Here is a 15487-nt window from a genome sequence, read left to right as displayed (position 1 = left end):
TTGCAATGTCGTCACACAGTTCCTGACATTTTACCAGGCCATGATCTGTCTGACTAGTGACACACAGATGTGTAAGTATTTTAAGGCGCATGCACTATATGCTAATAAACTCATTATTTGCATCTTTGAAAAAAAGATGCCTCTAGCTCAGACTCAACACCAAAGAGAATGGCACATCTGCAGATATATATCCTAATATATGTTGAATATTATCTAATTTTGCACATAGGGCCTGATTCAACAAGCACCGCAAATTGCTGAAAATCGCAGTATGCTACCACGTGTTGTAGTTTTGCTTGGATTTAAAAACTACAACCCAAGCTGAATTAGGCCTATTGTTACACAAACAAATTGCCCTTGAAAAATCGAAAAGTATTGCACCAACCTATGACATTTCATAATGGCTATTAAAAGTTTTATGAAGGAAGCGGTTTCCTCTTTCCGAACAATGGGCCTAATTCAGACCTGATCGCAGGGCACATTTTTCTCTACATATGTTACATCTGCCCCACCTGCAGTACAGCATGGTTTTGTCCATTTGCTAAGAAAATGTGCCCTGCGGTCAGGTCTGAATTAGGACCAATAGCTCTTGAAAATGACAGGTGGAATGAAAATATAATTTTTATTGAGTCAATAATTTGTAAATTCTTTTTTTTACCTTTAAATAAAGCCCTGTTATGCATTGTTTCTAGCAACATGATCAGTTAATAGAAATTCATTTTATAAAACAACATCATGATTTACAGTTGTGCATCTGTTTTCTTTGCAGAGCTGGTTAAAGACATATGGCTATTTGCTCCCATACGACATTAGAATATCAGCTTTACATTCAGGAAAAGCTATGCAGTCTGCAGTTGCAACAATGCAACAGTTCTATGGGATTCCAGTGACCGGCGTGCTGGATCAAATGACAATAGAGTAAGTAATTTGTTAATACACGTTTTGTATTTTTAATACAATGAGCAGTGGCACAATCATTGTTGATAACACAACCCGTTTATACCCTTTTAGTTACACCGTTAAAATATCAAAATGGTAAACCACAATGTAGAATTTATTATACATAAAAAATATGTCTCTATATTTTAAATGACCGGAGTTGTTTGTGGATATGCTAGGATCACAATGCACACTGCACAACACAAAGCTACCACTGGCATCACAGAAGCATTTAAGCCATGGGGTGGTAACCTCCAAATAAAGCAGCACCCCTAATGTAAAGGTCTGATTATTATGAGCGCTCTTACCTAATTAACCATTTCACAGCTCCTGGTACACAGGCCAACATCCACCACAAACATCTATATGGATCTTTGACGAAAGCTTTTCTCAAAATCATACTCTGACTGAAAAATCTCAAGTAGTCTACTTCAGTTCGACGACTATAAAATAATAGAATAAAACAATGATTTAGATTGCTAAAAAACCTCTCTAAATAAATCAAGACAGTCCTGTGTCGTCTACTATATTTCTAACATACAGTACATACAATAGAAATTGACAATTTCTGAGTGGACCGTAATGCTACTGTTTGCTTCATGCAGAGAACACTATCTAATATCAATTAAGTTTTGGTCTGTCAGGTTCTGGTAACTTGTACAATTAAAATATTGATATTAGACTGCCTTTGATAGTCACTGCGAGTTGCTTTGCTAAATAATTTATTGAGGAGGGTATTGTGGAGCACAGCTCAACTCTGCACTCTAATTGGTGGATGTCCCTGGTAGTCAGGGACAGATTTATTATGCTCAGTGAAGTGATAATGTGGCTGGTACTTTATAACCGGCCAATCATTTCCGAACTGTGAAGTTACAGGTTTGGTTTGAAAAATGACAGGTAGGAGCTGATTGGCCGGTGATAAAGACCATACACTTTATCACTTCACCGACCTTAATTAATCTACGCCTCAGTCTCAAACTGTATGGCTTGCCTACTGGGCAGGATCATTAATCTGCTACTTGGCCACCAAATCTAAGCTTTGTAATGTGTGTGTGTGGTAAGCAACTTGCTATTGCCTCTCCCCAGGTTCCACCACTGATCGCTATCCTTAATTTTTGCTTTTTATTTCTGCCATAATGATGATGTAGATGGATGAAAAAGCCTCGCTGCGGGGTGCCTGACCTTCTTCATTTAAGCCATAGAAGAAGGAACAAGAGATATGCATTAACAGGGCAGAAGTGGAGACAAAAACACATTACATACAGGTATGTTCTTTTAATAATAGGAATTGGCTGCTGTCAGAAACCTTTTTGTGAAATATCCCACCCTCTCCCAGCCTTCACCGTTTGCCTGCTTATATCTACTGTATGTTTGGTGGTCACATGTCAAGAAGCTAAAAATGCATGAAAAACCCACATACTTTCATGTATTAGCCAGGAGTCTGTTAAATGGCATTAATGGAGCAGGATGCAAGTTAATATAAGACAAAATGTGCTGCATTCAGATAAAGCTCTAATTTTGACTACCTCAAAATTAATGGATATCAGATCCATATAGCTGTACCATAGATACACTTTTTCTATAGGCTTATTTTGTTTCATTATGAATTATGAAGTCTACAGTGCCTGTTGAATCCTTAAACGTTTGGTGCCCACAATCCCTTCCTGAAACCTCTCTATCATCACTTGCTTATGTGTTAATAGTTAAAAGCCCGTCCAAACGACAGCTTAGTCCTTATCAGGGGCGTAACTACCATAGGTGCAGGGGGTGCAGCTGCTATGGGGCCCAGAACTGAAGGGGGCCAATCTTTGCTGTCCAACTAATATGTTTTGCATAAATTTATCACCATCAGTTGTTAAACAGGGGGCCCTTACAAACTTTTGCTATGGGGCCTACGAATATCTAGTTACGCCTCTGGTCCATATCTTAGTCTATCTGATCCTACCTCCAATTTCTGTCTTCACAGTCCATATTCAGGAAGTTTGAAATATATAATTTTCTTTTCACTTTCTGTTATGGAGTAATTTGGTCTGTCGCGTGGCATCTAGTGGTCACTGGTGGTGAGGAGAATTTAGCATTTTATTTATAGTGGATAATATCACAATACAGTATATAACATCCTTGGGGCTTTATCAAACATTATTAGGGGCATAAAAGGACATAACTGATATGGTAAAGTACAAGAGTCCAACAATAAAAATGACTTTTAAGTTTTCTAATAACCTGTACATGGAGATATAAGTACCTTTTAAATTGATGTATTATGGTAACTCTTTGTCATGTCCTTTTTTATTGACAGAACTGAACTTTCAGCTTACTTATAACTATTGTAATTTTAATGTTTTTTAGCATTGTTATTTTAAGTGCTCCACTTTTCTGTTTTTGCCTTTTTTTTCAGCATACATAACTATACGCCTAAAGTAGGAGAGTTGGACACTAGGAAAGCCATTCGTCAGGCATTTGATGTGTGGCAGAAGGTGACTCCACTGACATTTGAAGAAGTTCCTTACCATGAAATTAAAAATGAGCGTAAAGAAGCAGACATTATGATATTTTTTGCTTCTGGTTTTCATGGAGATAGCTCTCCGTTTGATGGGGAGGGTGGATTTTTAGCACATGCCTATTTCCCTGGACCTGGAATAGGGGGTGACACTCACTTTGATTCTGATGAGCCTTGGACCCTGGGGAATTCCAATCATGATGGTGAGCTCATTCGTTTACTCTAATCAAGTGCATTATCATGATCACTGTTTGACAGACACCGACAATGAGAATGTTTACATACAGCTTCTGGTTATAGTCAAATGTTGTCAAAGCGTGTATGGGCACCTTCAGATTTTGCAGTAGTATAGGTGTCAACTACAAACTTTGCTTAAGACATCATAGTTATGACATCACATTGAAATTGTCATTGATTTTGCAATATAGCACATCTCACATTGCAGCATAATTAATATTTTAACAATTCACATCTCAGTGGGTGCTGTATGTTCCTGCTCTAATGACTATATTGTGAGATGAGCCATATTCACAATGGGTGAAATCACCAAGACATCACAATGAATTATGTCATTAACGATATCTCAGTGGGTTATTTTGTTATACAAAATGTAACTAATATTTGCATATATTATTGTATTAGCACTATAGTAATATTGCCTTGTTAGGCAATATTGCAAAAAGCAGCAGGGTGATAGAAGCTCTGTACTGTGTGGTACAGCTATAAAACTACTTTGTGATTATATGCGCATAAATGACTTTTGTTACATCTGTACATATGAAGTTCCATAATATAATGAACCACTAGTAAATATGTCTGCTGCCAAATACCTTATTAAGACATTATTGTTCTGCAAAGATGAACCTAGAGCCTGTGTGTAATTTCTTCTGCCGTGTTTTTCATTCTGTACTGTTTTGTTGTGTATTTGTCTTTGGGAACTTTAATTAGTAACAATGACATTAATAGCACAGCTCTGCTTCTGTATTGCAAAATGTGCACACCAAAATGAATTAAAATGCATTATAAAACCCATTGCTACTTCCTTTGCTTTCACTGGGAACATAAAGCATAGAGACAAATCATATTCAGAAGACACACTGAAAATAGTAGCACACACTCCATGATATATTAGCTGCTTCTCAGCTGTGATCATACTGTATGCTGACATTTAAAATAACTGCTGTCACACAATTCATCATATTAAATGCCCAAAAAACGGTATTGCGATATATACCGAGAGTCTTTATTGTGGTATCCAATTAGAGGCCGGTTTTACCATCTCAAAATGGACTGGTGATTACACGAAAACACATGGGTGGAAATTTACTAAGATTGTCGATCACAGCCGATCCGCTGTAATGGTTACGCCTGGGTGCTGGCTGATACCATTAAAGTGTTAAATAAATAAAATGAAATAAAAAGGGTTTTCAGCAGAATATGGATGGAAAATGTGTTGCATTTCCATTGGTATTTTCGGCTGAATTCACGGACAAATTTAGCAGTATGAATGATAGTAAATTTGCAGATCAGATAGAACTCCGTGGCCATATATGACTGAGTTCTATCGATGGTGTACATCCGAATTCGACTGAGCTCGCTGTACATAAATACGACAAATCAGCCAAATTCGGTTGATTGTAAATTGCCCAATGCGGGGTTCCCGGCCGTAATTAAGATCAAATGGGTACGAATGGGTGCATTAACTATTAAATTTCCCCCATGAAATCAGGGATACATCTTTGACTCTATGTGCTGTTGTTGCTCCAGCGGGTGCTTATATATAATATATATATATATATATATATATATATATATAAAGCATTTGCCTGTATAACCCAGATTATGCTATTTAAAGCACTCAAAGTGTGATTAATTGTTAGGAGGGGTGCACCAGAGGTCTCCGACACTTTACCTTATAATAAAGAATTTCCCTATTTTTTTACCTGTTTACCACAGGGTTGCCGACCTTCTTATTCTCCTCTCCGGGAGAAGCCCGGAGAGGAGAGTTTCAGTAGCCACCCAGGGGGCGGGGTTTAAGCGTGACATCACTAAGCCCCGCCCCCATGCTGTCAAACCAGCGAATTCAGGGATCTCCGTGGAGGGGGCGGGGCTAAAATGACGCGATTGTGTCATTTTAGCTCCGCCCCCTCCTCTGAGACCCGAAAACTGTTTCCTCTATCAAATCAATCTGAGTTTGGAACTGGATTGCAAATGTAATTCACTGTGCAAATTTGCTGCGAGAGCAGCTTGAATGATCCAACTCGCAACTAAGTTTATTGATAAACAGATTAACTTTTAAACTGTGGTGCCTAATAAATATAGTTTACAAATGTGATAATCAAAGTTGAGCATATAGTACTTCATATACAGACTGATTTATATGTAAAATACACATTTCCATTCAGTGCATGATAAGTGAGGGTGTATTTGCAGATTCTGTTGCAGCTTGTACTTGCTATTGCTTAAGCTTAGCAATACATGCCAGAGGAAGGAAGCAGCGGGCAAGTGTGGGCCAAGGGGGTGTTAATCTAGTGTTACAGTGAAAGGTGTACACATTCACAGAGAACTACAGTATATCTGTAAACATGTCTCATGTTTGCCCAGGTCTCTGCAGAGTTGAAAAAACAACAACAAATAAATGAAATAAGGAAAACAATTCTTAAAATATATATTTTATATATATACTGTATAGTTTACTATATGGCAAAACAGGTCCTAGTAAAGGTGCTTAGAGTTCTTTAGTATGCATGTGTGTGCTGGCACTTGCAGTTCTACAAATATCAGTATACCAAAGCATATTACACCTGCCATTGCTTACCAGGACCAGTAATGCAACAATCAAAATCCTATCAATTGACTAATTACTACACCCACTAGTAAGGGGAGTGGAATGAGCTATCTATCATGGCTAACACTGTCCAATACAATAACGTTTTCTTAGAGCCCTGTATCTGTAAAATGTTTAGAGGTGACGGGTGAGAACATTGGGCATCCAGGACAAACTACATTCTGCTTTATTGAGGAGGTGAACTTGTACGTATACCTCATTCTTTGTGCTTACAGTCTATCCTTTACGCGTCTCTGCAGGTAATGACCTCTTCCTAGTTGCTGTTCATGAACTTGGCCATGCTTTGGGTCTGGAACATTCAAATGACCCCAGTGCCATTATGGCACCTTTCTACCAGTATATGGAGACACATAACTTCAAGCTTCCCCAAGATGATTTACAGGGAATTCAGAAGATTTATGGTGAGTCTTTGGCATGGTTACCTAAATAATTGTATTAGATAGATGACACTTAAGCTGGGTACACATTAGACGATATTGGTCGATCCAACAGTTGGGAATCCGACGGTCATTTGTCCGACATCGGAATCCTGACTGACAGGGGCTATTCTCCCTCCTGGGAGTCCATGACCCCTTATTGGGAGAATAGAACCTGTGGGGGGCACAGCGAGCCACCAAGCCCAATGAGACCACGTGGCACTTACCCCCCTGTCGGATTCCTGGCAGTCAGGATTCCAATGTCTGTCTAATGACTGTCAGAATCCCACTGTCTAAGGGTCACACCACACCCTACGATATCACCAATGAATGACATTGCTAACAACTTTTCTTTAACTGTCTGGAACTCCCTGAGCAAATGGTATAGTGCATACTGTACACATTAAACAATATTGTTAACAATATCATTCATCGGCCACATCCAGTAGCATGCTGTCATTGATTATATAGTCAGGATTTTACTGCAAGTACAGATGACAAAGGGGGTTCTCAAACTTGGTCCTCAGGACCCCACACAGTGCATCTTTTGCAGGTCTCCTCTCAGAATCACAAGTGAAATAATTAACTCCACCTGTGGTTCTTTTAAAATGTGTCAGTGAGTAATGACTGCACCTGTCTGGTGACCTGGAAAATGTGAACTGTGTGGTTCCTGAGGACCGAGTTTGAGAACTACTGTACTAGATGATATGCAGAAAATATTGTTAACAATATTGTTATTGTACATATATCATTTAAAAAATCGTCTAATGTGTACACAGGTTTAGATTGCCCACGCCTTCAGTAAACAAGTTATTAATTATACACATGTGGTGGGAATACTTCCGTAACCGACTTATACCCTTATTTTCTTTACAATTACATCATTGTAAATTTGGTTGCTCTTTTTCAGCAAGTGACAAAAATAATCTATTTCTCTAATGTTTACACAGTGTGTTTTACACAATATATACTGCATCTGTGTTTCATTCCTCACTCATTCATCTCCATTACTGCTGAGATTACACCACCCACAGTACACCCAGGAGTGATCCTAACAAGAATAATAACAACTCCTGAGCCAGCTCCAATGTAAGACCTGTGATAGAAACAGAAATGTTTCCCAGTGCAGCTCAGTGTCAGACGTCCTTTATCTGCTTCTCTGACATTATGGCTTTTTATAGACTTGGAACTTGGTACACAGTAGTGGGTGCATTATTACATGTATAATTAGTGACTGGTGAATGACAAACCATTGCAGGATATTCAAAGTCACAGTTCCTTGTCCTATATAAAGGTACATAGCCCTTTTACAGCCCATTTGGCCACAATTTTCCTCATAATATTTATAATAATAAATAATTTAATATATAGTTTTGCCAGCGTTGCTTATATTTGTTACATACAATAAAAAATATAGTATAAAAAAGATGATATAAGGTAAGCATTACAGGTCATTATGATGAATAAAAATGTTTGTTTGCCAATTTTTACACCTATTTTGACACCTATTTTGGCAATCAAAAGGTTAACGTTCACATTTTCAGCCAAAAATGTAGCATTAGCATACAGAACAGGGGTATGATGGTAAATCTCATGGAATGCACATTCACACATATGTGTCCCATTCCCACAGAGGCTACCAATGTAGCACTATACATATCTGAAGTGCAGAGACAATTCATCTTACATTGCTAAAGTGAAAAATATTAATCAGCACAAATATTTAGGTGAGGTATATAAATGTACCCCTTAGTCAGGTTGTGATGGAATAAGCAAACACATTTACCCCATAAAGTAGTGAGTCCTAAATTAAATCACCTTAAACCCAACCTGAAGCCAGCTAGCTGCTTGAGACTTCTGGAGGCCTGAGAGCACTGCAATAAAAATGTTCGCATCTCAAAGGTTAAGACAATAAATATTGTAAAACTATGCACTATTACCCCCTCAGTGGGACATACCAACCAGATCAAAAAGCTAAATGAAAAAAAAATCTAGAATAATTAGTTACTGCAGTGTATGTAATACCCACTCCAATCAGGGACATGAAAGCACCTCCGGCATAACGCTACTGATCATTCACAGGCCCTTATTCTAATCCGATCAGAGCGGGGTGAATTTGGCATTGTCTATTATGCACATTTGCAGGCCTTCTTTGCGAATGGTTTCAGCGACTGGCATAGTCACCGAGTCAATCGCATACATTAGGGCGGGCCAGGGGTGAATGGTGATGGGCGACCCTCATCCCAGGGGTCACCCATGGGAACGCCCAGCATTTTATGTGCACCCCCATGACAACACTGGGCATTCCCATGGCTTTGCAGGTGAGAGGATGTGTCTTTGTTACACATCCCCTCGCATGGTACCAAGGGGAAGTAGCGTGGCGGGGGGGGGGGGGGATTCAGTGGGGCGCCATTTCTGGTGCTCGGTAAGCTTTGAGCTTCACAGCTTACCGAGAACACCAGAATCACCTTCACAGTCCCATAATTTGAATAGATTGGATATTACTCAGTGCATACAATAACACTAAAACAACCAGTATTAGGACAGAGTGTCACCTTGCAAACAGCTTGAGCCTACTTCTGGTATAAATATATTACTATATTGTATCTCCTGTTGATCGCCAAGAAATGAGGCCAGAAACAATAGGAGACTGAAATAAAAAAGTAGATAACATCCACTTTGGGAAATTACATTATTTTATTAATATCTTTTTTGGCTCAGGATAGAGGTATAATTTCAAATTTAATAGAGGATGTCTGACAGTTGTGTCACTAGAAATTTTAGTGACAGACTACACTGCTGACCTTACATTACATAAAGTAGAAAAGTGATCTGTAGATCAAGAGAACAACAGATGGGATCTTTAAAACTTGATACTGCCAAGCAGATGGTACGATATGGTCCTAGCCCAATATAGGGAAACAAAAACCTGCATACCTGAGAAAGCTTGGGTGAACTAGTATGAACTAATCATGACAGGCACTTCACAAATCAATGAGCAAACTACATTATAACTAGGTCGGCAAAATGTATGCTGGTTACTCTGTCCCAGCCAGAAGCCCCCATTGATAACAGTTAAAGCAATGAAAAATAGGCAGAATAAGAGAAAAAATAATGAAGGATGTAAGCCAGCTTCTAACCCATCTGCAGTAAAAGGGGGATTAAAAAGTAGCAGGTCTAGAGGGCTGACAGACAGGGTTTAGTCAGACAGTCAATAGGTCGACACCAAAAATTAGACATGCATTAGTGAGACATTGACAAAAGTTAGACATGCATTAGTTAGACATTGACAAACATTAGACATGCATTAGTTAGACATTGACAAAAGTTAGACATGCATTATTGAGACATTAACAAACATTAGACATACATTAGTGAGACATTGACAAAAGTTAGACATGCATTAGTGAGACATTAACAAACATTAGACATGCATTAGTTAGACATTGACAAAAGTTAGACATGCATTAGTGAGACATTTCAATATCCTGACAACTGAATTTTTTCAAATCGACTTGTTCATACTTTGCCATCCCAGTGGACATGGTAAAATAGGATAGTGTGCATGCACAAAGCATGGCGAGCATAGTAAGCCATGTGAGGGGGCGCAGTACACTTATACGGTGTCCATACACACATTTTTATTTTCCATGTTGACATTTTACTTGTGTCATTACTTTTGTTACTGTCGGACTAATACATGTCTGACTTTTGTCAATGTTTAACTAACGCATGTAACATTTTTCAATGTCTAACTAATGCAGGTCTAACTTTTGTCAACGTCTAACTTTTGGCATCAGCCTATTGTTTGTCTGACTAGACAATGGCATATATTCAATGCCGTGGGCGAACGGTGACTGCGAGCAGGACTTTTTGCTCGCAGTCACCGCTCACCCTGTCAGTATTCAACTGACCCCCCTCATACGCAAATTCCCCCTCGCTCCGTTTTTTGAGCGAGGGACAATTGGCGTATGTGCCTCGAAAAGCTGCGAGAATCGAGGCTAATTACAGCGAGTTTGCTGCACTAGCCGCGGCTCTCGCAGTTTAGGGGAATCCTCCCCGTTCTGTGACGGCGAGGATTCCCCTGGAACGTTGCATAGTGCGAGCGGCCGGCGCTGGGGTTAAACTGCGAGGATCACTGGTTTTCTGCGATCCTCGCAGTTTAACCCCCTCGCCGGCCGCTCGCACCGGCATTGAATACATGCCAATGTCTGTGAGCTATACCAGACCTGTGTAACATTGTACGTAATTGTAGACTGTCCCTTAAGCGTGCAAACTCCATAAATTGGTGTCATGACCTAAAGATTGGAAATCTGGCCTTAAATGAACTTTGAACAACCTTATAATTTGCTCATATTATCTTGTATGTACTGAACATATTGCTTATTTGCTGCCCTGAAGCATATGGTACCATCAGCATTAACTCCCCCAGCCCATTGTGTATTCATATAAATTGTATTTTCAGAATTTTAATAACAATTTATTTACTTGAAATTGACAGAATCAGGTTTATTTCTTAATGCCACACAAAGTACAAAATCCTCGAAGAAAACCTTTGTACAGAATACATATAAAATAAATACTTGGAAGAATCCCTAAGGATGCAAAAATTGTTCTATAGTCCTGTATTAATTGTTAGAAAAAAGTATTTATTAATGAAAACAATTAGATATTGTTTATTGTTTCAAAATGAGAAACCTTATTGATTATTAGTTTATTTAGTTTTATTGTAAATAACCCTCAATGTAGCTTATACCAATGACTGCACTTCCAGCAACACAAGCATTGTCCTGGTAACATTCCCATTTTATTCCCACAATTATTAGTAGTGTAGCGTAAAAAAGTTCTAGAGTGTTGATTCTTACTGAAAGGCTGGCTCTCACTATAGTTATAGTGGTGAGTGCAATTATCATGTATCATATAGGACAATTATATGGCCCAGAATGGTTACTGTCATCATGCAGTGTAGGGACCTCCAGTATCAGAGAAGCCTTGCTGAGGCCTGGAGGATTATTGTATTTATCATGCAGTGTAGGGACCTCCAGTATCAGAGAAGCCTTGCTGAGGCCTGGAGGCTTATTGTATTTATCATGCAGTGTAGGGACCTCCAGTATCAGATAAGCCTTGCTGAGGCCTGGAGGCTTATTGTATTTATCATGCAGTGTAGGGACCTCCAGTATCAGAGAAGCCTTGCTGAGGCCTGGAGGCTTATTGTATTTATCATGCAGTGTAGGGACCTCCAGTATCAGAGAAGCCTTGCTGAGGCCTGGAGGCTTATTGTATTTATCATTCAGTGTAGGGACCTCCAGTATCAGAGAAGACTTTAGTAAATTTACTAACCCTCTGAGTCTAGAAGGCATTGTGCTCTCGGGTGGCGCAGCCACAAACCTAGACCTAGACCTATTTAACGAGGGGTGCTAAGCATATTGGGTGTCCTCTGTGTAGAAACTGCTGCGAGTCTTGCTGTTGGATATACATACATTGCTGGAGATAGGAGAATACCAGGAAAACTGGAATGTTGGTTATTTTGGCCCAGATGCTCTAAGCTTTAAAAAGGGATAAATTGCTGAGTGATAACGAGCCAATCTGCTCCTAACTGACAATTTTCAATCCCAGCCTGTTACATGGCAGTTGGGAGCTGTTTGGGTGATTGTTTATATTTATCCAGCTTAGTGCACCTGGTTCTTTGATTTTCCCTGGATTGGAGACTCATGGAGCTTTTTTTCCCTGTTTTAGGTAACTGAAATTGTGCTGTGTGGACACTGGCATATACTATAGGTCAATACCCTTTAGTGACATACAAGACTAGGGTATATGGGGCACTGCAAGAGTGTGCTCCTATGTGGCACTATAGTGTTGGACATATGGGGCACTACTGTGGAGCATATTAACTGTGGAAGCATTTTATATTTTTATAATAAATAAGTTTTTATTGAAATGATCAACTGCATAATAAAAAAAACACACAGGGTTGGAGAGTCCCAAAATATACATGCTATAATCATAGGTATAACATTTGATTGCAAACCAGTAAACATCACAAGTGTACATTACAAATACTGGTGATTATCAGAAAATAATGCATTCACCCTCATACATTAAATATCATGTTCAGGGGACTTACTTCTGTGATACCCAGTACACACCGGGGATAGTATAGAAACAAAACACACTACTCGAGAACAATAAAAACATATATAGTTTACATAATAAACTTATAAATGCGGCCGTGACGGACATGCAAGGGGTGGGCAGATGACATCACTCAATGTCAGCTGCCTGGCCACTTCCCCCCGAGTGTACATGCATATGTAAGGTTGCTCAGAGCAACCTTACATACACGTGCACCTTCCACATCTTTCGATGGTCGTGACCATCGGAAGATGTGGGAGGGTCCCAGTGGCATGCAAATGAATGTAAAACATCCAGTCGCAGCCAGTGCAAATGTACGCACTTTGCGAATGGTTGGCCGATGTACCACCATTCGCAAGGCGGGATCTGGTTCACTCGCAAGGATGCAAATTCGCATCCGAGCGAATGAACCAGAATAACCCCCTTAAAGTAGATCGCCAAGTTCAAAAGTCTGCGTATCCCTTGGGTATACCAGTGCCAGCCATTCAGCTTCTTTCTGCCATATTACAGGCTGTGTTTCAAAAATGTATACAGTAATGAAGTCAATCACACAAGATTAGTAATAATTGATATTACATATAGATAAAGAACCCCTGTTGGTATTTAATTAGTGGATGCCTATCCAAAATTCTATGATCAGGGAAGTGCTACCACCGACAAAAAGATTTGAGAATGTTAGAGCAGTGTGTTTGAAAAATGACAGAAGCTGATTGGCTGGTACTTTATCATTGTCCACTTCTTCTATCTCCAAGGTTTGGTATATAGATTTTTATATATTCTAGATTCTGCTTGTGTACAAGGTTAGTGTTGCATTCAGTTAATACATTTGGGCAGATACGTCAGTGGCCCACGCAGCTCTCTGCTGCTTATATAAACCACATGACTGCCAACACAGCCAGCCCAGCTAACCTGTCTGACTCAAAATTCTGTAGCAAGACAACGGAGATTGTACGAGCTAGATATTGGTATTGTTTATGTGAAACAGAATTTAAAAAGAAATGGAATACAATTGCAAACAAAGTCAAAATAAAACTTTCAGAAAATAAATGTCCAAGGCAAGAAAATAATCTAATTCAAACACTGTATATTTTCCATAGGAATTCTTCACAGACAGAAAGCCCTACTACATAGTGATTGTAATATTTATCATCTATATATATGTCTGGTTTCCATTTGTGTGTCTCCAAAATACTGCCATCTGTTGGCAGCAAGTGAAACTACAGCTCTTTCTCTCTCACACATACACAAACACAGAGGCAATCACAAGGTAACAGACTAGCTTTCAAAGCATATTGCTTCGAGCGGACTTACTAGTCTTTGAATAACAACATACTGTTGTTGTCCAAATAATATTTAAATAATAATCACAATTGCTGCTAAAATAGAAAATTAGGTTATGGTCGATAAATGTTTAAAATGTAATTAAATTTATATACATATATATATATATATATATATATATATATATATATACATACAGCTCTAATATACTGTTCTCAAATTACTAAATATTTATTTTTTATTTCAAGGTCCCCCTACAGAAACATTGGAGCCTACAAGACCTTTGCCTACGCTCCCCCCACGTAGGATTCAATCTACATCGGAAAGAAAGCATGAAAGACAGCCAAGGCCCCGCGCTCCATCAGGGGAGAAACCGGCCCATCCAGGCAGTAGGCCGAATATATGTGATGGAAATTTTAATACTGTTGCTCTTTTTAGAGGCGAGATGTTTGTCTTCAAGGTAATAAACATAACCATTGGTAATGATGTTTTTCTGTAATATATACTGTACATGTACTATCTTTATATATAATACAGTATGGGAAAAACATTGTATAGTAGGTGGATCTAGTGGTAGCAATGGGCTCTCTCCTGATTGGTCTCTTGTTTGCAAATTGTAGTGGTGACTAATTTTCAAATGATGTTAGTCTGGAACCTCTACAAATAGCTAACTGCTTGCGTACACGCTGCCAACTGCTGCTGATTCCTGTAGATGTTGGTTACAGATGATGAGAACATGAAGTGAGAGGGCCTACATTAGCAAACAGATCTACAGTCCTGCCAGGCACTAGCCCCTAGAGTAAGCTTTGCTTTGTGTACGTGCCACCATTTTATGTGTATCTCAGGAATCAGAAGTTGTAAAGACGTGCACCCTGATAATGGCCCTTATTCTGATCGGTGCGGATATATCCGCGTGCGTTCGGCCCGCCGATGTTTTGTGTCTGCGCATGTGCAGAGGCGTCTCTGTGCATGTGCGAGCGGGGCGTACGGCGAAATTCCGCATGATATGTGAACACTCCGAACAGGGGGTGGAGAGGGGCGTGAAGGGCTATTTGGGCTCATTACCATATGCATACGCCCCGCGTTTCATGGGAGTTCCCATGAAAACGCTGGGCGTACGTATGGTAATGCGGCCGTGACGCACGTGTAGGGGGCGGACATATGACATCGCCGGATGTCAGCTGCCCGCCCAGATCTCTGCTTTTGCACGGAAAAATGTCCGTGTGGTCTGAGGTTGCGGGTGCTGGTGGAGCATTCGGTCCTGCATTCGATGGTCTGCGACCATCGAATGATGGGGGAGGTTCCCTTAGATGGAGGAGGCGTATTCCGTGAAAAATACACGTGCGGTCCGTTCGGACAGCTTCTTACCGC

General features: G+C 39.6%; 1 protein-coding gene across 1 annotated transcript in view; it reads left to right on the top strand.

The window, feature by feature from the left end:
- Positions 1–15487, top strand: part of MMP24 (matrix metallopeptidase 24) — a 144685-nt gene that overhangs the window by 115621 nt on the left and 13577 nt on the right. The window contains exons 2-6 of the mRNA XM_083147585.1: positions 770–918; positions 2088–2204; positions 3338–3642; positions 6527–6688; positions 14365–14576. Of these exons, the coding sequence (XP_083003711.1) occupies positions 770–918; positions 2088–2204; positions 3338–3642; positions 6527–6688; positions 14365–14576 (945 nt within the window). The remainder of the gene's footprint in view (positions 1–769; positions 919–2087; positions 2205–3337; positions 3643–6526; positions 6689–14364; positions 14577–15487) is intronic.

The sequence above is a fragment of the Crinia signifera genome, chromosome 6 (genome assembly GCF_055691185.1).
Source record: "Crinia signifera chromosome 6, ASM5569118v1, whole genome shotgun sequence".
Taxonomy (NCBI): domain Eukaryota; kingdom Metazoa; phylum Chordata; class Amphibia; order Anura; family Myobatrachidae; genus Crinia; species Crinia signifera.
The sequence above is the reverse complement of the archived record's forward strand: the minus strand, read 5'-3'. Positions and strand labels throughout refer to the sequence as shown.